Source organism: Equus przewalskii, chromosome 4 (assembly GCF_037783145.1).
Source record: "Equus przewalskii isolate Varuska chromosome 4, EquPr2, whole genome shotgun sequence".
In the NCBI taxonomy this organism is placed as follows: Eukaryota; Metazoa; Chordata; class Mammalia; order Perissodactyla; family Equidae; genus Equus; species Equus przewalskii.
Genome location: NC_091834.1, coordinates 31,967,896 through 31,993,549, shown reverse-complemented (window position 1 = coordinate 31,993,549; position 25,654 = coordinate 31,967,896). Strand labels below are relative to the sequence as shown.

The following is a 25,654-nucleotide window of genomic DNA, read 5'->3' as shown; positions in this document are numbered from 1 at the left end:
ACTGGCTATAAATTGGAGGTTCCCAGAACCCCCTCTTTGGGTTTGATGATTTGCTACAATGGCTTACAGAACTCAGGAAAACAGTTTGCTTACTTGATTGCCAGTTTATTCTGAAAGGATACAGCCAGATAGAACAGATGCATAGGGCAAGTCTTTGGGGAAGGGGTGTGGAGCCTCCATGCCCTCTCCAGATGTGCTACCCTCCCAGCACCTCTCTGTTCCCCAACCTAGAAGCTTCCAAACTCCATACTTTGGGAATTTTTATGGAGGATTTATTATGTAGGCATGATTGATTAAGTCATTGGCGTTCAGTGATTAATTCAACCTTCAGTCCCTCTCTGAGGTTGGAGAGTGGGATTGGGCAGGGGGGTAGGGCTGAAAGTTATAACCCTCTACTCACTTGGTTGATTTCCCTGGCAGTCAGCCCCCATCTTGTGGTTACCTAGGGGCTTTCCAAAATCACCTCATTAACATAAACTCAGGTGTGATTGAAAAGGGCTTGTTATGAATAACAAAGGACACTCCTTTTACCTTTATCCTCTGGAGCTATTTCAGGATTGAGGACAAAAAAACTATTATAACAAAAGGTGCTTCCATTATTCTGTATCACTTAGGAAGTTATAAGAGTTTTAGGAGCTGTGTGCTAGGAACCATGGATGAAGACCAATATGTACATTTCTTAATATAAATCACAGTATCACTGTTAGTCATCATTTCTCTGAGATAAGTGCTCAGGACTGCAGTTGCTGGGTCATATGGTAGTTGCATGTTTAGGGTTTAAGAAACTGCCGACCTGTTTTTTAGACTGGCAGTACTATTTTGCATTCTCAGCAGCAATGTATGTCTGATCTAATTTGTCCACATCCTCACTAGCACTTGGTGTTGTCACTATTTTTATTTTAGTGTTTATGATAGGTGTGCAGTGGTATCTCATTATGATTTTAATTTGCTTTTCCCTAGTGGCTAATGATGTTGAACATCTTTTCATGTGCTTATTAGCCATCAGTATATCCTCTTCATTGAAATGGCTCTTCATGTCTTTTGCCCATTTTCTAGTTGAACTGTTTATACTTGAGTTTTGAGAGCTCTTTATATAATCTAGATACTAGTCCTCTGTTGAATGTGTGGTTTCAAATATTTTTTCCCACTCTCCAACTTGTCTTTTCATCCACTGAAATAAAGTCTTTCATAGAGTAAACGTTTTTAATTTTGATGAAGTCCAATTTATCAATTTTTTTTCTGTATAGATCATGCTTTTGGTGTCAAGTCTAGGAACTCTCTATTTACCTTAGACCTGAAATTTTCTCCTATTTTTTTTTCCTAAACGTTTTGTAGCTTTACATTTTACATTAAAGTCCTCAGTCTGTTTTGAGTCGTTGTTTTTGCCTCTGGATATCCAGTTGCACAAAAGGCTGTCTTTCCTCCATTAAGCTCCTGTGTCAAAAATCAGTTAGGCATAATGTGTGGATTTCTGGATTCTTTGTTCTGGCCAATTTATCTATTTGTCTATTACCTGTATCAGTACCCCAGTCTTAATTACTATAGCTATAGAATAAGTCCTGAAATCAGGTAGACCAATTCCTCCCACTTTATTCTTATTTTTCTTTTTCAAAGTTGTTTTAGCTATTCCTAAAGTTCCTTTGTCTTTCCATATAAATTTTAGAATGGTCTTGTTTATATCTACAAAAAATCCTGCTGAGATTTTTTTTATAGGAATTGTGTTAAACCTATATATTTATTTGGGGGAGAAATGACATCTTTACTGTGTTCAATCTTCCAATCCGTTTTCAACCTGCCTATATCATTATAATTGGAGTTTCTTGTAGACAGCATATAATTGTCATGTTTTTTAAAGCACTGTCAATTTTCATCTTTTTTTCTCTTTTTTTTGGTGAGAAAGATTGGTCCTGAGCTAACATCAGTTGCCCATCTTCCTCTTTTTGCTTGAGGAAAATTGTTGCTCAGCTAATGTCTGTGCCAGTCTTCCTCTGTTTTGTACATGGGATGCCACCACAGCATGGCTTGATGAGTGGTGTGTGTGTCTGTGCCCGGGATCCAAACCCACAAACCCCAGGCTGCTGCAGCAGAGTGTGCAAACTTAACCACTATGCCATCAGGCTGGCCCACTTAATTTTCTTCTTTTAATTGATGTATTTAGACTGTTTATATTTAATGAAATTACAGCTATGTTAGAGCTTAAGCCTATCATTTCATTTTTTGTTTGCCCTGTTTTATTTTTCCTGCCTTCTTATGTATTACTTGAACATTTTTTAGAATTGTGTTTTGATCTGTAAGGTTTTTGTGTTTATAGTCTTTGCTGAGGCTTTCTAATTTTTCATTTGTTTCAGACATGTTTGTAAATGATCATTCAATGACTTTCATGTTGACTTTTAAAATCTTTGTCAGATAATTCTAATATCTGTTATCTCAGTGTTGGTGTCTGTTTATTGTCTCTTTTTGTTCAGTTTGACATCTTCCTGGTTCTTAGAATGACAAAAGATTTTTTATTGAAACCAGGAAATTTTGAGTATTATGTTATGATACTTTGGATCTCATTTAAACATTCTATTTTGATTGGCTTTTTGATACTGTTAACTCAGAGGAAGAAGGGTGCCACCTGTTACTACTGGATAGAGCTGTCCAGGTTCCTTGCTCAGTCTCCCTTGACACACAGTGTAGGGGAGGATCTCTTTACTGTTAGACAGGTGCTATGGTCTGAGTGTTTGTGCCCTACCCCCTTCAAATTCATGGTTGAAATCCTAATGCCTGATGTGATGATCTTAGTAGATGGGGCCTTTGGGAAGTGATTAGGTTGTGAGGGCAGAGATCTCATGAGTGAGATTAACACCCTTATGAAAGAGACTCCAGAGAGCTCTCTTGCCCCTTCCACTATGTGAGGATACAATGAGAAGTCTGCAACCCAGAAGAGAGCCCTCACCTGACCTTGCTGGCACCCTGATTTTGGACTTCCAGCCTCTGGAACTGTGAGAAATAAATTTCTGTTGTTTATAAGCTACCCAGTCTGTGGTATTTTGTTATATGAGCCCAAACAAACAAGAGGGATGGGAGTTCTGGCTCCCCTTGTGGTTTCTGCTGACACTGGTAGGATGATCTCATTACTGTAGGGTGGTGGTGAAAGTCCTGACTCTCCACTACTCCTCCTCTGGCACTACCATTAAAACCATTAGGGGCTGGCCTGGTAGTACAGTGGTTAAGTTCACATGTTCTGCTTTGGCAGCCTGGAGTTTGCCGGTTTGGATCCCAGGTGTGGACCTATGCACTGCTTGTCAAGCCATGCTGTGGCAGGTGTCCCACATAAAGTAGAGGAAGATGGGAGTGGGCATAGCTGTTAGCTCAGGGCCAGTCTTCCTCAGCAAAAAGAGGAGGATTGGTGGCAGATGTTAGCTCAGGGCTAATCTTCCTCAAAAAAAGAACCCTTAGCATATTCATCATAATTATTTTAAATTCCCAGTGTGATAATTTCAAAATCTCTGCCATATCTGAGTCTGGTTCTGGTGCTTGCTTTGTCTCTTCAGATTGTGTTTTTTGCCTTTTAGCATGCTTTGTAATTTTTTTTTGTTGAGAACCAGACATGATGTGTTGGGTAAAACAAACTGAGGTAGATAGATTTTTAATGTGAGATTTTATGTTTGTCTGGTTAGAAGTTACGCTTCGCTTACTGCTTGTTGTTGCTCTGTTGTCAGAGACTAAAATTTCCTCTAGTGTCCCAGTTCGTCTTGCCTGTTGTCTTTGGGTTTTCCTAGAGACTCCTCGAATAGAGTCTGAGGCTTCAGTTCTTTTAGCTGTCATCCTCTCTTGTTTTACAGGAGCCCTGTTGATGTGGTGGTAAGATGTGGAAGAAGGGAAACATTCTGTAGTCTTTTTTAATGAGCATGAGTTGGATATTTCCCTTACCCCAAGCTGGTTAGGTTTTGGTAAAACCCCAGTGGTTTAGGCTCTGGTAAAATAGTTTCCCTTGAGTATAGGCTTTGTTAAGGAGAACAGAGGTTTTGGATTTATTTCCAAGTGGTTACTTTGCCCCTTCCCCTGATTGAAACAAGAGGGGATTTTTCTTTGATCTTCACAGTGAAAATTTGGTAGGGCTGATGGAGCTAAAAATCATGAAAGTGTGAGGGGGCCCTCCTACAAAAGGCACCTCAGGGTCTTTTCTTTTTTTATTGTGATCATAATAGTTTACAACATTGTGAGATTTCACTTGTACATTATTACTTGTCCGTCACCACATAAGTGCTCCCCTTCACCCCCTGTGCCCACCCCCTGCAGCCCCCTTCCCCTGGCAACCACTGAACTGTTTTCTTTGTCCATGTGTTTGTTTATCTTCACATATGAGTGAAATTATCTGGTGTTTGTCTTTCTCTGGCTCGCTTATTTTGCTTAATGTCATATTCTCAAGATCCATCCATGTTGTTGCAAAAGGGGTGATTTTGTCTTTTTTTATGGCTGAGTAGCATTCCATTGTATATATACCACATTTTCTTTATCCAGTCATCAGGTGATGAACACTTGGGTTGCTTCCGTGTCTTGGATGTTGTGAATAATGCTGCAATGAACATAGGGGTGCATAAGTCACTTTGAATTGTTGATTTCAATTTCTTTGAATAGATACCCACTAGTGGGATAGTTGGGTCATATGGTATTCCTATTTTTAGTTTTTTGAGAAATCTCCATAATCTTTTCCATAGTGGCTGCTCCTCTTTGCATTCCCACCAGCAGTAGGCACCTCAGTTTTTGATTACTTCTTAAGTTAGTCTGCACTGAGCTTCCAGCAGTTTGTCAGTTACAGTTTAAAGTGTTCCTGTTGATACTAGTTTCAAATGCAGGCTTCTATTCTGGTAGGCTGTGAGACTCTGATTTCGACTGTCTCTTCAATTTTCAGGGTAGAGGTTTGCCCTGTGATCTCAATTGTCTGATGAATCTAAGAAGAGTTGTTGATTTTTCAGTTTGTTCAGCTTTTTTCTTGTTGTGAGGATGGGAGTGATGACTTCAATCTCTTCACATGTAGGACCAGAAAGCAGAATTCTTCTTTGGGTTTATTTTGGTCTTTCTCTTCTACTTTCTTGGGTGGAAACGTGGGTTATTGATTTTAAGTGCCTCCTTTTCTCAACTAAGCATTTAAAACTATAAATTTCCTTCAGAGCACTAAATTAGCTGTATCCCACAAATTTTGAAGTTGTGTTTTCATTATCAATCAGTTGAAATATCTAATTTCCCTTGTAATTTCCTTTTTTGCTTTGGGTTATTTAGAAGTATAATATTTAATTTCCCAATAATTGGATTTTTTCTAGATATATTATTGTTCCTGATTCCTAATTCAATTACATTGTAGTCAGAGGACATATTCTGTATGTTTTTACATTGTTGAAATTTACTGAGTCTTGTTGAATGGCCCGACATATGATCTATCTTGGTGAATATTTTATATGCACTTTAAAACCTGTGTTCTGTAATTGTTGGGTATAGTGTTCTATAGACCATAGGTCAGGGTGACTTGTTTCATTTAGATTTTCTAAATTCTTACTGACCTTTTGTTTTAAATGTTCTATCATTCACTGAGAGAAGATGTAAAAATCTTCAATAATGATTGAGTGTGTGTCTGTTTGCCCTTTTAGTCGTGTCAAGTTTGCTTCCTGGGTTTTGAAGCCCTGTTATTAGGGACATACACATTTACACTTGATATGTTTTTCTGATATATTTTTATTATAGTGGAATGTCTGTCTTTATCACTGGTAATATTCATTATCTTGAAGTCTTTTATCTGATAGTAATATAGCTACTCCAGCTTTCTGTTTATGTGGTATATCTTTTTCCGTTCTTTTACTCAGAGACAACATGTAGTTAGGCCTTGTTTTTTCACCTTCTCTAACAATTGCTGACTTTTTTTTTAAGATTGGCACCTGAGCTAACATCTGTTGCCAATCTTTTTTTGTCTTTTCCTTCTTTTTCTCCCTGAAGGCCCCCAGTACATAGTTGTATATTCTAGGTGTAGGTACTTCTGGTTGTGCTATGTGAGATGCCACCTCAGCATGGCCTGATGAGCGGTGCCATGTCTGCACCCAGGATCCTAACCAGTGAAACTCTGAGCTGCTAAGTGGAGCACACGAACTAACCACTTGGCCACAGGGTAGCCCCCAATTGCTGACATTTAAGTGGAATATTTGGTCCTTACCTTTAATGTAATTTTTAATATGGTTAGGTGTTAGTCTGCCTTCTTGGTATTTCTTTTCTACTTGCTCCCTCTTTTTGTTTTTTGGGTTTTTCCTCCTTTCCTGCCTTCTTTTGGATTAGTTGAATTGTAATAATGTTGTATTGATTCCTCTATTCCCATTTCTAGGGAGACAGTTCTCCAAAGGCATTTCACATTTCTGTACATCTTGTAAGCAAGGTACTGACTGCCCTTTGTTTCTGACCATCTTTTCAAGGATGTTTGTACAGTGAATAACCTTGGAAGATACAATGTTTCCCTCTAGAGAAAGGGGAAGGTATCCTTACTACCCCTTATAAAGGATTTGGGTTCCCTAAGCTCAGATTTCCTCTCCTGTAATGCTATCCACTGTGTGTTCAGGTGTCAGCTAGCCTTCTTCACATTGCCTTGTTGAAATTGGGGCTCAGGGAATTGGCACAAAAATGTGATATTCTGTCCACTGCTATTGCTGTAAGTAATAAACTGTCCTTCATCAGATATTCTTGTCTTCTGTCAGCTCTCATGAGACTGAGGCAGACTGACTTGTTAACTTGCAAGTAGGCAAAATCTGAAACCCTACCCAGTTCTTGACACCATTCACTCCCCCATCTCCCGTTGTGCTATTGCTTCACGTATACTACATATTTGTACATTATAAATTCCACAATTCAGTGTTATAATTTTTGATTTAAATAGTCTTATGTCTTTTAAAGTAGTTAAAAGGAGAAAGGGGGAAAATATGTTTTATATGTACCCACATATTTACCATTTCTCCTGTATTTGCTTCATTTTTGAAGATCATAGTTACTATTTGGCATCATGGCCCTTCATTCTGAAAACTTTTTTCAGCATTTCTTTATTGCAGGTATTTTGGCAATGTATTCTAATTTTTTGTTTATCTGAGATGTCTACTGAGTGTTCTTGAAGCATATTTTGGCCACGTATAGAATTTTGGCTTAATTTTTTTCAGCATCTTAAATATGTCATTACGTTGTCTTTTGGCCTCCCGTGTGTCTGATGAGAAGTTAACCTTCATTTGTATCATTCTTTCTCTAAATATATTTTGTAATTTTTCTTTCCTTTTTTTGTTTTCATTGTTTTTATTCTATTTGGGATTTTTTGAGATTTGGGGCTAAGTTGGTATCTTTCACTAATTTGGGAAGGTTTTTTGCCATCATTTCATCAGGTAATTTCCTGTCCCATTCAGTTTCCTTTCCTCTTTGACTCCAAGTAAACCTATGTTATACCATTTGATATTTCCCCTCAGGTCTCTGAGCCTCTGTTCATTTTTCTTGATTCTTTTTCTCTCCCTTCTTCAGATTGAATAATGTCTATCTTCAAGTTCAGTGACTCTTTCTCTGCTGTCTCCATTCTGCTGTTAAGCCCACTTAGTGAATTCTTCATTTCAGGTATAGAATTTTCATTTGGCTGTTTTTTATAGTAACTGTTTTCTTGCTGAAATTCCAAATTTGTTTTTTCATTATTCATATATCATCTTTTAAGCTCTTGAGCATATTTGTAATAGCTGCTTTAGAGTTCTTGTCTGCTAATAGCATCGTCTAAATCATCTCAGTGTTGGTTTCTGTTGACTACTTTTTCTTTGAGTGTGACCTCATTTTCTTGTTTTTATGTCTAGTGAATCTAGGTTGGATAGTGTACATTATGCATGATACATTATAAAGACTCGGGATCTTTTATATTCTTCTGAAGAGTCAGTTTTGTTCTAGAAGGCAGTTAATTTTGGATAGATTCAAACTCCAAACTCAGGCTCTCCTCTGGTGGGCTGCAGCTGAAATTTCCACTCAGCCTTCAGCTGCTGCTTTTTTTTTTTTTGGCCAGGACCCTGATGTCTTCCCCTGGGATTGCATAATTTAGTGGAGTCTTGTGGGTGATTTTGTTTGCAAATCTTAGACTTTATGCCCTTTGTCCAAAATTTCTTCCCTTTCTGATAATTCTGCTAGCCTGAACTCTGTGTTTGCCATTTCAAGCAAGTAGATGTGCTGTTCTTTGCCACTGCCACAGGCAGAAAGCTGGAAACTTGCAAAGCTTACTCATTGGAGTTTGTCTTTTAACAGCAGACCTTGCTCTAGTTTCTGCCTGCTTTTGATTCCTCTCCAGAGATTTCAAATACTGGGTTTAAATAATATTCCCTCAGATTTCATAATTGGTCAGGAAAGTTAATCTAACCAATTCTCTGCCATTATTCCACTGCCTTTTTATAATAATCTTTGAAAAACTTGGTTTCTAAGTCATAAGTAGAACAGTCCAAAACTGTGTAATACAGATTTTATTCTGTAAGCAGAAAGTATCATCCAAAAATGCTTTACTTGTGTTTGAAAGTTGAGGAAAATTCCTTTTTTTAAAAAAAAGAATGAACATATATAAGTCTGAGAAGCTCAGATGTTAGAAATAAATGCTTGAAAGAATCCAATGATTGATTATCACTATAAATTTTTTGTATATCATGTTCCAGTATATATTTTGACAACTTTTTTCTATTATTTTAGGATGCCTTTTTGAAAATCATTCGAAATGAGGGTGTTAAATCCCTGTGGAGTGGCCTTCCCCCTACCTTGTAAGTTGAAATTTAATATTTTTCTTACTAAAAGATGGTGGTTGTTTTGTTTTGCCTTATAATCAGCATGGTTGGACAAAATTTTTAATATTAGAACTTTTTCTTTTTCTAAAGCATTGTTTTGTGAGTTTCACGACGACTCACACATTTCATGATTTGCTGGAAGGACTCACAGACCTGAAGAATGTTATACTCATGTCTGTGGTCTGTTAAAGCAAAAAGATACAAAGCGGAATCAGTAAGGGAAAAAGACACAACAGAAGTTGACTAGGCATAGGCTTCACGAGAGTCCTCCCTCATGGCATCACATAAGACATGCTTATTCTTCCAGCCTTAACCTACAGTGGCATGTGCAAAGTGTTTCTGCTTTAGAACACACTTCAATTTCAGACTCTAGGGCTTTTATCGGTGTTTGATGACGTAGGCACATTCTGTCTTCATGACCAGTAGTGATTACCAAAACTCAAAACCCCCAAAAGGAAAGCAGATATTTACCAAAAAATCACGTCATTTGTACAAATAAACCTAGACAAGTTGGTTTAGTGCTCCAGACATGCAGAAAACCTTACTATAGGGAATATTCTAAGGGCTAAACTCCTTGGAGTTGGCCAGAGGTCAAGCGTGTAAATAGGCCCTCCTAAAGACAGAGAAGATTTGAGCAACCAGCCCTGCTGTGTTAAGATTTTGGTGCACAAGCATTATGGTTTTTTTTCTGTTTAGAAGTTAAGAATTTGGTGTTCATTTGACTTTTCATTTATTTTACTAAAATAATTAGAGATACTGTTTTACGTATATTTTCCCTTTACTGGATACATTTAATTTTCTACTACCTAGCAGTTATATGAATTAATATGGTAAACTGGTAAGGCTGAATCTAAAAATCTCAACAAATACCTTTCCTTTCTCTGCCTTGTTTCTTTCTAATTTGTCTTCTTATGAAGCAAATTAGTCAACTTCAAGGCATATATTTTAAAGTTGTAAAGTTAGTGGAAGATTCAAGACTATCACTCAATCCTATTCCTAAATTCTCATCTTTAAACTTCACAATAGAATGTTAGGCATTCCAGAGTATGGTCTGTGAATGTCCTGTAGTTAGACCATAAACATAGACTGGTTTCTTGTTGTATTAATATTTATGACATGATAATGCCTGCAACTTTGTGTTTAATTAATAATTTCCTTTTGATATTTTCATTTGAAAGAGTATGTCACTGAAATTTCCTCAAAACTAGTATATATAATTTCAGCGATATTAATTGTAATTTATTTCCAGTTATAAGCAGGTATGATATATGGTCCATAGTTCAGAAGAATTTTACAGTTGCTCTTGTACTTTTTACTTCAAGGATTTTCATGTTATGGTAAATGTAATTGGGAAGGAAGATTTGAGAGACCAGAAACAGATAAAACAAGTCAAGGAGATAGAGAAGTGTCCTCATTGTCTTATCCTATTTATGACCTGAGCTAGTGCTCTGTAACTTATCTTTACAATTAGAATGTAAACTTCTGGAGGGCAGATATCTACTTTACATCTTTTTGTTGCCTACTAAGTTAAACACTAATAATTTTTTAAAGTAAAAGAAAATGGCTCTCGTGGACTGATTTGTAGTTTTCAACTTATACAAAATATGTATTTTAGCTTATATTTAAGAATGTGTTTAAACCTTTTGATAGTTCTGTACACGTTTTTTTGTTTGTATATTTCTAACAGAGTGATGGCAGTTCCTGCCACAGTTATTTATTTTACCTGCTATGATCAATTAACTGCTCTTCTCAAATCTAAGTTAGAAGAAAATGAAAGCTGCATACCAATTATTGCTGGAATTGTGGCTAGGTGTAAGTAATAAATTTACTATATTTTCATTTTCATTTCTATTTAAAGCTCCTTTTAAAATTTTGACATTCATGGAGAATTTGTATGAAATATAGAGTATTGGTACAAGATATATTTTGCATTGTAGTGTGTACTAATTTGTTAATATCTGTACTCTCTAGGCCATATGGTCGGACGATTGCTGTCAGAATGAGATGGGATCAGCTGAATCTTAGAGATTTGAGATTTTAGGCTTTAGATTTTAGGATATCAGATTGATGCCAAAGTCCTGAGTCATTTTTCTTATAGACTTTGAGATTCAGTTTAATCCGAAGGGAATTTGCCTCTATGCAGAAAGACATTTTTCTCTGTGCAGTGGGAGAGAGGTTTTATGGTAGACCTAGTTGACGTATAGTATATCTGGAACTGCTTGTAAAAGACTTGCAACCAGAAGAAGTAAGGTATATGAAAACAGACTTTTGAGAAATACCTTTACCAAGAAAAACATCTGCATTGATATGTTGGCATGAGTAGGTATTTGATTTTAAGGTTTTCAGACATTTCAGAATAAATGTTTAAAATATAAAAATGCATGACATATTAATTTTTGCACGTGTGTAAGCATAGTACATGGCTTTGTTTTTGTTATATTTGCCTGTTTGTATTAGTTGGTGCAGTAACTGTGATAAGTCCATTAGAACTGATTAGAACCAAGATGCAATCTAAGAAGTTTTCTTACAAGGAACTGCATCGATTTGTCAGCAAGAAAGTATCTGAAGATGGTTGGATTTCCCTTTGGAGGGGCTGGGCTCCTACTGTTCTTAGAGATGTACCATTCTCAGGTAGGATTTACCTGACTACTAAATTCTAAATTTTAAGTAGCTTTGTATTATTTATATGTTACTTTTAAATCAACTAAATTTCAAACCCTTCAAAGCTAAAGGTAAGTTATCTTCTTTAGTGACCACAAACTCCTAGTTCAGTGTTGGGCTCTCCAAATCTTCATGAGCCTTTATTGAATGAATAGTTTCTAATTCAAGCCTGGTGTTCTTTTCTCCTTGTGTTTGATTTATTTTTAAACATTAAGTGGTAAATATTGTATTCATATTTAGATAATGCAAACTACCTTTAACATTATTCTAAATAAATCATAATAGTAAGATAAATAAACTACTATAAATCAAAATATTATAAAGTACATTTAAAACCACCTGTGAATTATATTGACTCCTACATTTTTCAATTATTAAAGATGAAATTCTCTCCCATTAAATGAGTGTCCTGTAAAAGACTGTTATAAATCAAATAGGAGATTGTGCTAATCATTGAACTATGAAAAGGGAGAACATCATGAAAAGTACACAACTAACAAGTAACTTGTGAAATGTGAATACTTCAGTAGTACTTCTCTTGTGGATCACAGAAGGTTCCATTTAAGACCTGAAAGAAATAATTACTGAGACCTCGTATTAATCTTCCTCTTTTTTTCTTGTTCCCTTTGAGTTAATCCTTTTCTTGGGCTCTCTCACTCACCTCTCTATGCATCTTTCCCTTTCCGTTAGTATTTTTCTTCAACCTTTTATGTTCAGTTATGCTGTTTAGAAACATCATAGATTCCTAGGCCTATTATTTTTCATTTTTTATTATATAATATTTGATAAAAAGTAATATAGATATAAATTATGAAGTATACTAATAAAATGAATACCTGTGAAGTCACCACTTCAAAATATGAGCTAGAACATTGCAGTTTTTTAAATCATGAAACCGCATATATTCATCTTCACTGGTTATTTTTTTTTTGAGGAAGATTAGCCCTGAGCTAACATCTGCTGCCAGTCCTCCTCTTTTTGCTGAGGAAGACTGGCCCTCTACTTTATACGTGGGACGCCTACCACAGCATGGCGTGCCAAGCGGTGCCATGTCCGCACCCGGGATCCGAACTGGTGAACCCTGGGGCGCTGAGAAGCAGAACGTGTGAACTTAACTGCTGCGCCACCAGGCCGGCCCTCATTCTTCTTTTTATGTGTAACTGTTTTCTTCATTTTTACTCTTGTTTATGTGTGAAGTAAAAAGTAAACAATGCTGCTGTGAACATTTTTTAATAATCTCTTGGTTTACATGTACAAGAATTTCTCCAGTGTTCGATTTGCTAGTTCATATAAATATATATATTTTAAATTTTATTAGGTGATATCAAACTCTTTTCTAAAGTGATTGTGCAGATCTACACACCTACCAGCTTCCTTCTGCTTCATTTCATACCCTCACCAGCACTTTTATTGTCAAAGTTCTTAATTTTTGTTTTTCTAGTAAATTAAAGTGGTATCTCACTTTTAACTTACATTCCCTGATTATTAATGAGGTTGGGCACTGTTTCATTGGCCATTCATTTACCCATAATTGATGTGGGGTTATGGACTGAAATAAGTATTGAGTTTTATTTTCCTCTCACATGGACAGATAGTTGTACCAGCATCACTCATGGAATAATCCTACTTGCTCCAGGGATTCGCATGTCACAGCAAATGTCATATATACATGGGTCTATTTCACTGCACACTTTGTCTGACCCTGTGCTAATACCACAGTATTGTCTAAATTACTAGTGCATTATAAAAAATCTTGATGCTACCTTATTTTTTTCCCCTAGGAATATATCTCTTTGTCATTTAACTCTTCTTTAAAGTGTTTTAGTAGAGATTTAAAATTTTCTTCATAAAGGTTATATACAACAGTTTTTTCTTGAGATTTATTTGTAGGTATACCCACTCACCCCCAACTTTTGGTAGCTATTTTAAAAGCTCTATTAAAAAAAAAGTTTTCTAAATATTTGCAGCTGGTGCAGTGTTGCAATTAATTTTAGGTTACATTCAGCTACTTTTAGAACTCTACTATAAATTCTAATTTGCCTGTCTTTTGAGTTCTATGTAGACAATAATTTATAAATTATGACTACTTTGTTTCTTCATTTTTAATCATAGTAGCTTTTATTTTTTTTTCTATCGTACTGTGCTGCCTACTACAGTTTGGAATAGTAGCAATGATAATGTTGCATCTCTATCATTTTCCTCATTCTAGAGGAAGTAGTTCTGTTGTTTCACCATTAATGATTATTTTTGCTCTAGGTTCTTGATGCATATCCTTTATCAAATTAAAGAAGTTCTCTTTTATCCCTAAGTTTCCAAGAAATTTCTTTGTTTGCTTTAAATGAAAGTGTGTGGAATTTTACGAAATGCTTTTCCATCATTTTTAGATGATTTCATTGTTCTCTTAATGTGGTATATGGCATGTAAAGCGTTTTTATTTACTACTTTTGCATCCCTTGGATAACATGATTTAGTTATAATGTATACTCTCTCATGCAATACTTCTGGCTTCAATGTCTTACCATTATTTTATTTTTTTAGGAGTTTTACACCTATGTTCATGAATGAAATTGGCCTGTACTTTTCCTTAGTGTCCTTGTCAGGTTTTGGAGTTAAAGTCCTACTTTGCTGATATGTACTTTTATTTGTTTGTTTGTAAGACTGCTGTAATATTATTTAGAAATTGGTTCTTTTTTTTTTTTTTAAATCTCACCTAGTATGTGTCTTAACCAACCCTGGTGGTCTAGTGATTAAGATTCAGTGCTTTGACTGTCACGGCCCAGGTTCGTTTCTCAGTTAGGGGACCACAGCACCCATCTGTTGGTTGTCACACTGGTGGCTGCATGTTGCTGTGACGTTGAAAGCTATGCTACTGGTATTTCAAATACCAGCAGGGTCACGCATGGTGGACAGATTTCCTGGAGCTTCCAGACTAAGACAGACTAGGAAGAAGGACCTGGTCACCCACTTCCAAAAAAATAGGCCATGAAAACCCCATGAACAGCAGCAGAGAGCATTGTCTGATGTAGCGCCAGAAGATGAGAGGATTGAGCAAAAAGACCGGGTATGGTTCCACTCTGCTGTATACAGGGTCATTGGGAGTCAGATTTGACTGGATGGCACTAACAATACAGTGTGTGTCTAAGCAGAAAGCAGGGAATGCCAAGGTTAGAATTTCTCTTTTCCTAATATATAACCTCATAAGTATTTTCTTTAAAGTCCACATGCCATTTCTAAATATGTGTTCATTTCATTCTGTTTTTTAGCAATGTACTGGTATAACTATGAAGTTTTAAAGAAATGGTTTTGTGTGAAATCTGGTTTGTATGAACCAACATTTATGATCAACTTTACTTCAGGGGCATTGTCTGGTTCTGTAAGTTTATTCGTTTGTTGTTTATATTCTAGAATAACAAGAATTGTCTTATTAAAACAGAAAAAAATATTATATAGCATTTCATGTCTCTTGAGATAGGACTTTTGGGCTGCACTGCTTTAAAAATTTTCTAAGTATTTACTATCCTATTTTGAGGAAATAAATCATTAGCCATTAAAGTAATTTAAAATTCACTTTATGTCTATGTTTTTATTATACTGCAAGTACATTATTATATTTTTCTGAAAAACTTTTGGATTTGTTAGATCAGTACAGTTATGATAATGATAATAATTTAAATAGTCCTTTATTATTTACAAAATATTTGGCAATCTGTTCATTAAATGTCAGTAGATCTGGTTAGGTAACATTTCATGGAGTATCGTCTCATATGTATAATCGGATCGAATAGGAGTAATTTCATCCTCTGCTGCTAATTCCTATTTCTTTGGGAACATTTTGGCCGAGTACTTCTTAAAAGAATTTTAACAAGAATTACAGTTAGAAGAGAGGAATCTCCAATGACTATTTTCTGGGTAGTAGAGAGTTCACCTTTTCCCACTCATCCACATGATGAAAAGTTGTGTAGTGGACTTCCTTTATGCAGATTCATACCACTATGATCTTGGCCACAAAGAGTTTTCTCATGCCCACATACTTATAAAATGAATTTATGATGACTTAGAGTAAGGTGCTGACATACTGGAACCAAATGAAAACAAGAGTGAAGGAGCATAGTGAAGTGACGGAGATCCACAGAAAAATACTAGAATAATTGTATCAGAAAACCTAGGCTAAGAAGCCACTGTGATTGAGTTCAAAACCTAAATATGAATATTCCTAGGTCTGAGATTTGCCAGATTAAGCCTAGTGGGTAATAAACCTATTGAGGCAAAAGTGCAATTACTTTTTTAGCAATTTAAATAGTTACAATATCTTTTTATTATTCCTCTTATTTGTGAGGGGATTAAATGTAACCTAATTGTATTTAATTTATATCTTAGTCCAGCATGAAGAAAAACAAGGACTATTTATATTTAGAAATTAATAATAGTTGGAAGTACAGAACTAATTCCATACTTACAAATAACTGCTTAATACCAAAAAAAAAAAAAAAAAGATGAATAATGGCTTCAGGATGTTGTATCAGCTTTCCAGTAATATGAAGGAAAGTTCTCTATTTTGCTACTTCTGCTTAACACAGAAAATTTATTTAAATTTTTTTTAATGATCTAGAAAATTTTGCTGCCTTTTAGCTGTTTTCAAATAAAAATTTGTCTCTGCAACAGAAAAAGCACATCAGTGTGACAGTGTCCAGGCATTCTGTCAGAAAACAGAATATCCTAAACCCTATCATTTTAGAAAGTGTCAGAGGCTTGTATAACATTGTTGCCACCTTTAGCTACTGCATGCTAGATTGTGGAGATCTGCCCTTAGATCTTTGAAACTGATTTCATTTTAAGAACTTAAATTAACATTGCCAAGGTGAAATAAAATATAAGTGATTTTAAGGGACATTTTATGAGCATATTGGCCAAATGTGAGTTGGGAAGCAAAAAATAGAGACCAGGTTTTTACTTTGCATCGTTGTTGTATCAAATATTAGGACACATTCTTAAGGGAATTTAATTATTCTTTTTAAAAACCTTACTGTTTAATTGGGGCATTATGAAAATGGTCTTTAAGTTGATTCATTTTGAGTTAAGGTTTTTAAAATGTGATTGTGAACTATTGTAACTATATTTGATAAATATGTTGAAACCCACAAAGAAAAGATATATAGAACTTAAAAGTTCAAAGTCCATTTTCTTTTTTTAAATTTAATTTTTTATTCTATTTATTTCTAAAACATTTGTTGGAAAATTTTAAATGCTTACTAGATACTTGAGAATTTCTGCTTTAAAATATGCATTATACCTTCATGTGTAGTAAAGTAATACTGGAACACATAGAAACATTAGAATTGCAAAGACTGGTTTTGGAGTCAGAGAGGTCTGGTTGGAACTCTGACTCTGCCCCTAGTAGTTGTGTGTAAGCTCAGGAAAGTAGGGGAACTTTTCTGACACTATTTACTTACTCTGGAATTCTGGAAGAAACACATAAGACATGTCTCTATTTTCTTTAATAGAAGCTTGTCTTTAAATATATCTGGTTTTATTTTGAGTTTCAGTTTAGTTATGATTTCCATTATTATCCGTATTAAGTAATGTGCTAATTAGAAGAATGTAAAAATATTTTAAGAAAAATTTTAAAGGAGATTTAAGTTAATCAATTTTACTTTTTGTTAGTTGGCAGCTGTTGCAACTTTGCCATTTGATGTGGTAAAAACACAAAAGCAGACACAACTTTGGATACATGAAAGTCATAAAAGTAAGTTTAATTAATTTAAAACATTTTCCAGATGCCATGAAAATTTTTGTTTTTCTTTCCAGATACTAAGTGAGGAATATCTAAAATAGGGAATACAAGTTTTTTTCCCCTCTGCTGCCTTACTCTTTAACTGAAACTAATGTGCATTTCGAATGGAATACCCAGAAAAAAATACTCTAACCCAAACAAAAACTTTAAGACATCTTAAACATCTATGTATTTTGTCTGCCATCAGTTGTCTCATGCCTGCTATGTAGAAGATTAAATTATGTAAGTATTCTTTCAAATAGATCTAGAGAGATCACAGTGAAGGATAGGAAATTACTGGGAAACCTTTTTCTCTTGATGTGTTTTGTTTCATTAGTCTGCGTAAACATTTTATGTTTTTTTCACTGTTTATTTTTTAGCTTCCCTTCTTTTGATGTGTTTTTCTATCTCATCTATTTTTACTTCTTTATAACTTGTAATTTCTTTTAGAACAGAAGTGTACTCTTATTTGCTTCCACTAGATCCCTTCTAATTATTTATTATCTATAGAAAATGTAACAGACCCATTGGAAATTATCCATTACAAAATTGTGTCATGTAAGCCTTGTAATAAGCCTATTATAATGTAAATTGTTCTAACCCACCAGAGTAACATTTTGCATACAAAGTAAAATAAGTTTTCTAATGTTGAAAGAAACATTGATTACAGACCTCTGAAAATGAATCTGATGAATATCGGGGACAGCTTTGTCCTTGACTTACCAAAGTTGTACTCCCTTCTACTATTAGAAACTAACTAAAACCTGGGAGGCAGTCAAAGTTTATCAGGGGTCTTCCACTTCCCTGTTTTATGTGTGAGCCTTCTAGCTGCCTAAGCCCTATCTGTTCTCCCTTGATAGTTCAAAATTACTTTGTTTCATTCTTCCTTCCAACTCGTCAGAAGTCCTGTTTCCTCTGTCAAGTGAACTATTTAATATACTAGGAATATTCTCTTAGGTGCACTTTATCTTAAATGACTGATGACTATGGCAGTGAAGTGGTGGTGGTGATCATAATATTCCTGGTCATGGTAACAAAGAGGGAGAAGATGGGAATCAGTCTCTACAGGTAGATCCTGATGCACGCTGAAGTTTGAGAGCCACTTAACCTAGGTAAATAATCTCTGGAGTCACTTAGGGTGTGTTTTCACTACACCTGAAGCTGGGCACCACCCCCAGTGGGCTTCATTTAGTAGATCTAAGGTGGGGCCCAAGCTTGTGTATTTTGAAAATGTTCCCTAGGTGACTGTGATTGTCCATGCTCGTTGAGACTGGCACCAGGGAGGCATCTTCATTCACTAAACTCTTTAACTATCACTGCTTTTTTTTGTAATTAATGTTTCTCCATTTAAACCCAAAAGGAGAAACCTTAAATAAACCTTAGGTCTTAATTTCCCATGATTATCTTTGGTCACTTTTACCTGTTACTCTGTTTCAGGTATGAACCAATTATATTTAGCAAGATATGTTTCTACTGCAAACTGCACTTCTCATTTGAGTGATAAACAGCCCAAAATGTTTATTATTTTTATTATATATTATTTATCCCCATCAAAGAAGTAAATCAGCTCCCTTTAGAAGTGGCTTCCTCCATTCCATAGCTCAGCTATACCAATCCCTTATCTCTAAGCAAAAAAGAAAATATGAAGTGTTACACGTAGAATGATGGTCAGTTCCGTGCAAGAATATGATCTTTGACATCAGTGCCCTTAGACCACTTCTCCCACCCTTCATCCGTTACTTGACTGCTGACTGAGTGCCTACTCTATAAAATATATAACCATTTTTTAATTTCTGTTGCCCCGTACAACCATTTTTTTAAATGATTTTTAAATTTCTTTTGAAGTATTTTAAATAAAAATGTTCAGAAAAAAAGAAGTTTAACCTGTGGAAAACAGGTGGATCTGAGCCAGGTTTAAAAACCTGGAACCAGAGGTTAAATTTTCAAAAATTAAATACAAACGATACATTCATAAATGAGGCAAGTTACCTCTGTTACAGGATGTGGCACTTACTATATCCTAACATGCTTCTCCTCCACTAGAGTATGGGCTCTTTAAGGACTTCCATTCTGCTCCCTTTGTCTGTATATTCCAACAGAAGCACATTAGGATAAATTTGCATGGTCATTAAATAAGTGTTTATCTTATTGTTGTCTGTGCTTGAAATATTTAATAATCAGTGTTTCCTTACAGTGTAAGAGGTTGCTCATCACACGTAGGAATAGCTGTTTAATGTTGGAACTTTAGGCAAGAGATACTTCTGATGCTCCGTTGGAGCGCTGCCGTGGTGCCTTCAGTCGATAACTCACTCTGCCAATTCATTTATGTTAATTTCACCCTGCTGTTAAAATCGAGACCAGTGGGGGCTTGAGTTCTACAAGAGTAGAAATACATGGCTATTTGGCCTCCTTTCTTTCACCAGTTGTTTCCCACATTTAAATAAAATAATTTAAACATGAAGTAAAAGTAGCTAATTTTTAGTATAAAGTTTTGTCATTAACTTTCTTTAGAAAGTTAAACTACATTCATAAATACTTTGTTCTTGGTTTTAAAATGTCCTCTCTGTTGGGTTGCTAGTTATATTTATACCTATACTATTTATATTGATAGTATAGCTTCTTAAATCACAAGACCTCACTTATCTTTATAGTAAATCTGATATTTTACATCAATGAAACTTGAGGTAATGAGCTCCACTCCTTTAAGTAGTAAAATTCTAAAAAGCTATTTTTGAAGGATATCTTTCTCTAATCTTTCCCTTTTTTCCAGGGCATGCTTAATAATACTTAATCTTTCTTAGTGACTCAGAGTTCACATTGATTACTGTAGTTTTATAATGCAGCTCTTAGCAGCTGGTGAGGGTCATATAGGAGTGTTTGCCCATTATCCAGCTGGCTCACACCTGGACTTTGAAATCTTCAGCATGTCAGCTGTCAGTGTTCACATGTTCATTACTAAGTATTCCTGCTTCTTGGCAGACTTTCTTACTTAGTAGTCTGTGGGCTAAGCCAGCTGCCTAGAATCATTGTGTAAAAGAAAGGTAAGTGAACTTGTATATGAACAGCTCATTCCTAAGCTTTATGTTTGAGTTTCAGTGATGTCTGTTCTTCCTGTTGTTAAAAAATATATCAATCTGTTTTTTACTGTGTCCCAGATATTTCAGTGGTTGCAAATAAGTGAGATGTTAGTTAAAGGATAAATCTGCCCTTTGGAGGAGACTGGACTGATCTAATTTATTTCAAGACAGGTATATCTGTTCAGAAAGATTTTAATAATGCAGGACTACACTAGGGAGAATGGGCTATTTTCCTCAGAACCTCTTTTTAGGAAGGAAAGATTGTTTTTTTTAATTGTGTGCAATAAAAATTTAAGGAAAAATGGTTATCAAGGCCCCTCTATGGCTTTGGGAATCTCATGAAGATTTCTATTTAAAAAATTCTAAATTTAAAAATTTCATAATGAGGGGCCAGCCTGGTGGCGCAGCGGTTAAGTTCACACGCTCTGCTTCTTGGCAGCCTGGGGTTCGCCGGTTTGGATCCCAGGTGTGGACATGGCACCGCTTGGCAAAAGCCATACTGTGGTAGGCATCCCACATATGAAGTAGAGCAAGATGGGCACGGATGTTAGCTCAGGGCCGGTCTTCCTCAGCAAAAAGAGGAGCATTGGCAGTAGTTAGCTCAGGGCTAATCTTCCTCAAAAAAAAAGAAAAAAAAAATTTTCATAATGAAAGATTTTTAAGTTGCAGAAAAAAGTATAAAGGATACCTGCCACCAAGCTTAATAAACAAACATCATCAATTCAGGAGAGGCATCCAGTCTTATATACCTTTAAAGTTACAGCTTTTGTCTAATTTTTCTTTTTAATGAATCCAACTATTAAAAAGAAGATTTAAAATAGCTCTTTAGGTAAAAAGATCTGTTCTTATAATGAATCATATACCTCCAAAGGCCATAAACACTATTTTATGTGTATTTGAAATTATTAAGTGGTAATTTATAATAGTATCATTTCTTTAACATTTAGTTTCTACGCCTTTGCGTATGTCAACCTGGGCTATAATGAAGAACATTGTTGCTGAGAGTGGATTTTCTGGATTATTTACAGGTAAAAATATTTGCTTTACCAAATCATTGAATAAAATGATTACTTTTACTTTTAAATCTGTCACCTTCCTAAATTAAATTTCAGCAGAAAATGATTGAAAACATTCCATGTTTACTATTTCCTCCTAAATATCTTTGCTATAACTTAAAAAATGTTAAATAATACAAATTTACTATCAATAAGATAAAATTTTTGTATGAATTAACATGGAATTAAAATGAGGAGGTTGTGAGTGAGCAGTTTGGCTTGTTCTTTGACACCAGTTTATGGCACAGTATTTGACACATCACTTCATTTAATTTGATCATTATCAGAATGAAACCAAATAAATTACAGTTTTTAAAATAAAGTAAAATTTGTTCTGATTTTTTTTTTCTATTTTCTTTCAGGCCTAATTCCCCGTTTAATTAAAATTGCTCCTGCTTGTGCTGTTATGATCAGTACCTATGAATTTGGAAAAGCTTTTTTCCAGAAACAAAATGCTCGAAGACAGCAAAACTAGTAATGCTGTTTCAACTTGAAATAACAGCCACAGCCAAATAAGTTGGAGACTCTTAGGCAAGAACTTTTTTCACCATTATCTTACAATAATTTTGCATCTTTCTTTCGTATAATTTGAATAGCAATTTCTACTTTACTTCTAAATCACAGTCCTAATTTTAAAGTAAATTTTGGTGTCTTAACTTTTATCCTAATACTCCAGAAATCACAACCATTGAGCTTTCTTATAAAGAAAAGAAAAATTATTCCTTAGCACTTAAAGCAGTAATCTCTGAGAGTTTGATACTGTGGGTTTCAGTGTAAGTTAATCTCAGTGTGGGAGTATGTCAGATCCATCAGAACGTTTTGAATTGTGTGCTGAGTGATGTACAGAATCTACAAGAAAAATGCCCAAGTCTCATACACATTTAAATCGTGTACATAAATATTTAAGTTGTTTCAGCAAAGTGGATAATAGAAGGCAGTCTTTAAATAACATTATTCACATTTATCAAATATTACCTATTAGTTTTCTTTAATTCAAATGCATAGGTTTTTTTTTTAAACCCATATTTTAAGGTCTCACATGTATTAGGATTTCTCCGATCAAAGGTATGTCTGTTTTATCTTTATGAACCAAAAAATCATTTGTGTGATGTAGATGCTGCTATTTTTGATGACTAAAAACCCTGTATTATCTGCTGTTTCTGCAAGAGGAGAGAGGGAGTTTTTACTTATTGTATTAAATGTTCGCTTTAGTCAAACTTGGGTACGCAGTGGACAACCACATTGTTTTCAGACTAGTGAAAATAGTGTTTCAGCATAGGAAGGCCCTCTGGTCTCAGCCGCCTGGTAATTCAAGTATCACTGTTGGTGGAGTTCTCATCTCACGTTAGCACGCTAGACCAAGAGGCTAAACAGGCAGCAGTTTCCTTAAAGAAAAAGCTTTCAGTCACTGTAGACCAACAGATAGGTAATTTAGCTTATGGCTGTAGGAATGAAATAAAAAGGATATGATGGCAGGACAAGAAATGATATTCTTTTTTTATATTTGATTTTCTCAGGATCTATATCTTGTAAGGAAAAGCACTTTATTGCAGGCTATGTGTATTTTATGAAGATGTGAAGCCTTTTTCCCCCTAAAATAGAGTAATATATTTAGGTGACAAATCTTCTCTAGTGTGGGTAGAGAAATTGATGTGTTTTGTATTATAGTAGCAAAGTGTTTATATGTGTCACCAGAAATAAACTATATAAGGTTTATATGTAACCTTTTGTGTTTAGTTTATCTTGTGTTGATTTACCTTAAATTTGCAACATACATATCCATGAAAATATATTTGACTTTAACTATGTTCATTAAAATATTTTATACTTTCATAAAATTATCACTGTGCTTCTAGCTAAATATTTTCATATAAAATAATTGTTAATGCTGTACTGTGTGTATATATATATAAAATATAGAGGAAAGTTTATCTTGAACACTGTTTAACAATATTAAATTTAAATTTACCTTGGTTCTGCTATGCTTCTTTTTGATAACTGATTGTTAGAAAAAGGCAGAAAAATTTAGATTTAGAACCATGCTCTCAAAAAGCAGTCACAATATTTCAACCTAATATCACTTATAAATAACAGAAGGGAAATTTCCATCCCTCCTGCTCACCAGTACTGCTGCCCTTGTGGAAAATTCTTATTTATGACTAAAATAAAGAAATCTAACTTCCCAGTAGTTTTTCAAACACAAATTACATGCAGTGTATCTGGATGAAAAGAAGGCTGAGTTGAAGCTTTCTCTACACTTAAGTGGTAAAGAAGTATTAATATTATTGTTAAATTAAAAAATAAATAGTAGCAACCAAAAAGGGTTTGGTCAGAAATCGTGTTCTTGGAAATGTTTCTTAAAGGAAATGGTTTCCTTCTGTTAATGTTAAATTTTTCTAACATACGCATTTAATTTCTCATGTGTAAAGTTTTTAAGAAGAAATGTTTTATTCAAATATTACATGTTTGCTACCTTTTGTACAATACACATTTGATGTTTTAAAGAAGTAGACATGGAGTTAAGATAAATTTTTCTAGGAAAACTATTCATTATTTTTATTTAACCATATGACTCCTTTAAATTCTTACCTCTCTTTTTCTGGGGTGGAAATTCTAGGGATGTGAGAAATAGTGTGTCACTTTTGAATTTTTTTCCAAAACAAACTTTCTAAATAAATTCCTGTGCTTATATTTTACTCTATCATTTAACACTTAGTGAGACCTTTTATGTGGTAGGCAGTATAAAACGTACCAGAGACAAGAAGACGTTTCAGATACTCTCACTGGCCTCAAGGAGGTTTCAGAGCTATGATTGATAGAAGAATGCATAGGGAGTAACGGGAAAGGTGAGGAATTGTCCACTCAGCCTAGGGGCAAAGGAGGAGGAGTTAGGAAATGCTTCTGAGATTAGGGCAGCTGATCCAGTTCAGCACACCTGAAGATGGGAGTCTTAATCAGGCAGTGGAATTTAGTCCCAGTGGCTTGAGCAAAAGGTATACATAGCAATGTGATAGGAGATCAGATTGGAAATGTAGTCAGAGGCCTTGTGTGCCAAAGGAGGAACAAGAAGGAAACAGGAAACCAAGGAAGTATTTTTGGCACATCTCTAATAATTGTAGAGTTGGAGTTTTTGTTTTTCAACAAAAGAAAATAGAATAGCATACTTTAGCACATCATAGAACAGAAAATACCAGAAAGTGTTACATGTAGTAGGCCAACATGTAGTGAAACTTTGGTTTTAGTTGTGTTTTAGAAAAATAATTGGCAGTATGGAAAATAGGACTTAATAAGATAACCTATTTAAAAACAATATAAAAGTTTTGGTTTGGACTAAAACATGCTTTTAAAAGGTACTATAGTGACATTAATATAATTTTATCTTCCGCTTCCTACCAGTTTTTAAGAACATATGCTAAAGATAAATAGAAGCTGCTTTCCTTAGAGAAGAGCAGAGTGAACTAATTAAAACAAATTTAAGAGCGCTGATGTTCAAAGCAGTCATGTGACATTTCAGAGGTAATCCAGTGTATTAGTTTATCAAAACTGGATATTTTGCTTAATGATAGGAACTTTAACAAAGCATTTCCAGAAGTTATCAATTTGAGACATTTTTAACCACTTGAAAACTTGTATGTAAATATTTTAAAAATAAATAAAAACTGACTCAGTTTATTTTCAATTTTAAGGCTTCTGTCAATCACAATTGCAGCTTGCATTAGCATTTACCTTTTAGGAACTTATATGTATGATTTCATTTAACGCTGACATCATCCTGATGCCATCACAGAGGTTCTGAGAAGATGATGATGTTTCCATTTTATAGGTGAGAAACAAATATAGCTATTATATAATTAAATCAGCAACACTGCCAGAACCACTACTGTACTGTACCACTTCAACAAATGTTGTATATTCTAAAATGTTATGTTTTTAAAAAATAAAAAGTATTTGGGGCCAGGCCCGAGTGGTTAAAGTTCTGTGTGCCATGCTTCGGTGGTCTGGGTTCACCAGTTTGGATCCCAGGCATGGACCTACACCACTTGCCAAGCCATGCTGTGGTGGTGACCCACATAGAAAATAGAGGAAGACTGGCACAGATGTTAGCTCAGGACTAATCTTCGCCAAGCAAATAAAGAGGAAGCTTGGCAACAGATGTTAGCTCAGAGCTAATCTTCCTCAAACAAAAAAAATGTAATCTGATACGAGTTGAAATAAGGATTTCTTCAAAACCATTTTCATGTTACTATCTTAAGCGTTAAGTAATATACATTTATCACATTTGCTGAAACA

General features: G+C 34.8%; 1 protein-coding gene across 25 annotated transcripts in view; it reads left to right on the top strand.

Moving 5' to 3' along the window:
- Positions 1–25,654, top strand: part of SLC25A40 (solute carrier family 25 member 40) — a 129,905-nt gene that overhangs the window by 30,503 nt on the left and 73,748 nt on the right. For 12 of the 25 annotated variants that reach the window (XR_011539474.1, XR_011539475.1, XR_011539476.1 and 9 more), the window contains 7 exons: positions 8,710–8,777; positions 10,489–10,613; positions 11,259–11,432; positions 14,726–14,835; positions 17,124–17,205; positions 21,257–21,337; positions 21,727–21,895. Coding sequence is in view for 9 of the 25 variants with exons in the window: in XM_070617387.1 (XP_070473488.1) it covers positions 8,710–8,777; positions 10,489–10,613; positions 11,259–11,432; positions 14,726–14,835; positions 17,124–17,205; positions 21,257–21,337; positions 21,727–21,839 (753 nt within the window). In the remaining 16 variants the exon portion in view is untranslated. Of the gene's footprint in view, positions 1–8,709; positions 8,778–10,488; positions 10,614–11,258; positions 11,433–14,725; positions 14,836–17,123; positions 17,476–21,256; positions 21,338–21,726; positions 23,088–25,050; positions 25,188–25,654 lie in introns of those variants that run through there. The other 13 variants (XM_070617387.1, XM_070617379.1, XM_070617385.1 and 10 more) reach the window with 4 other exon arrangements.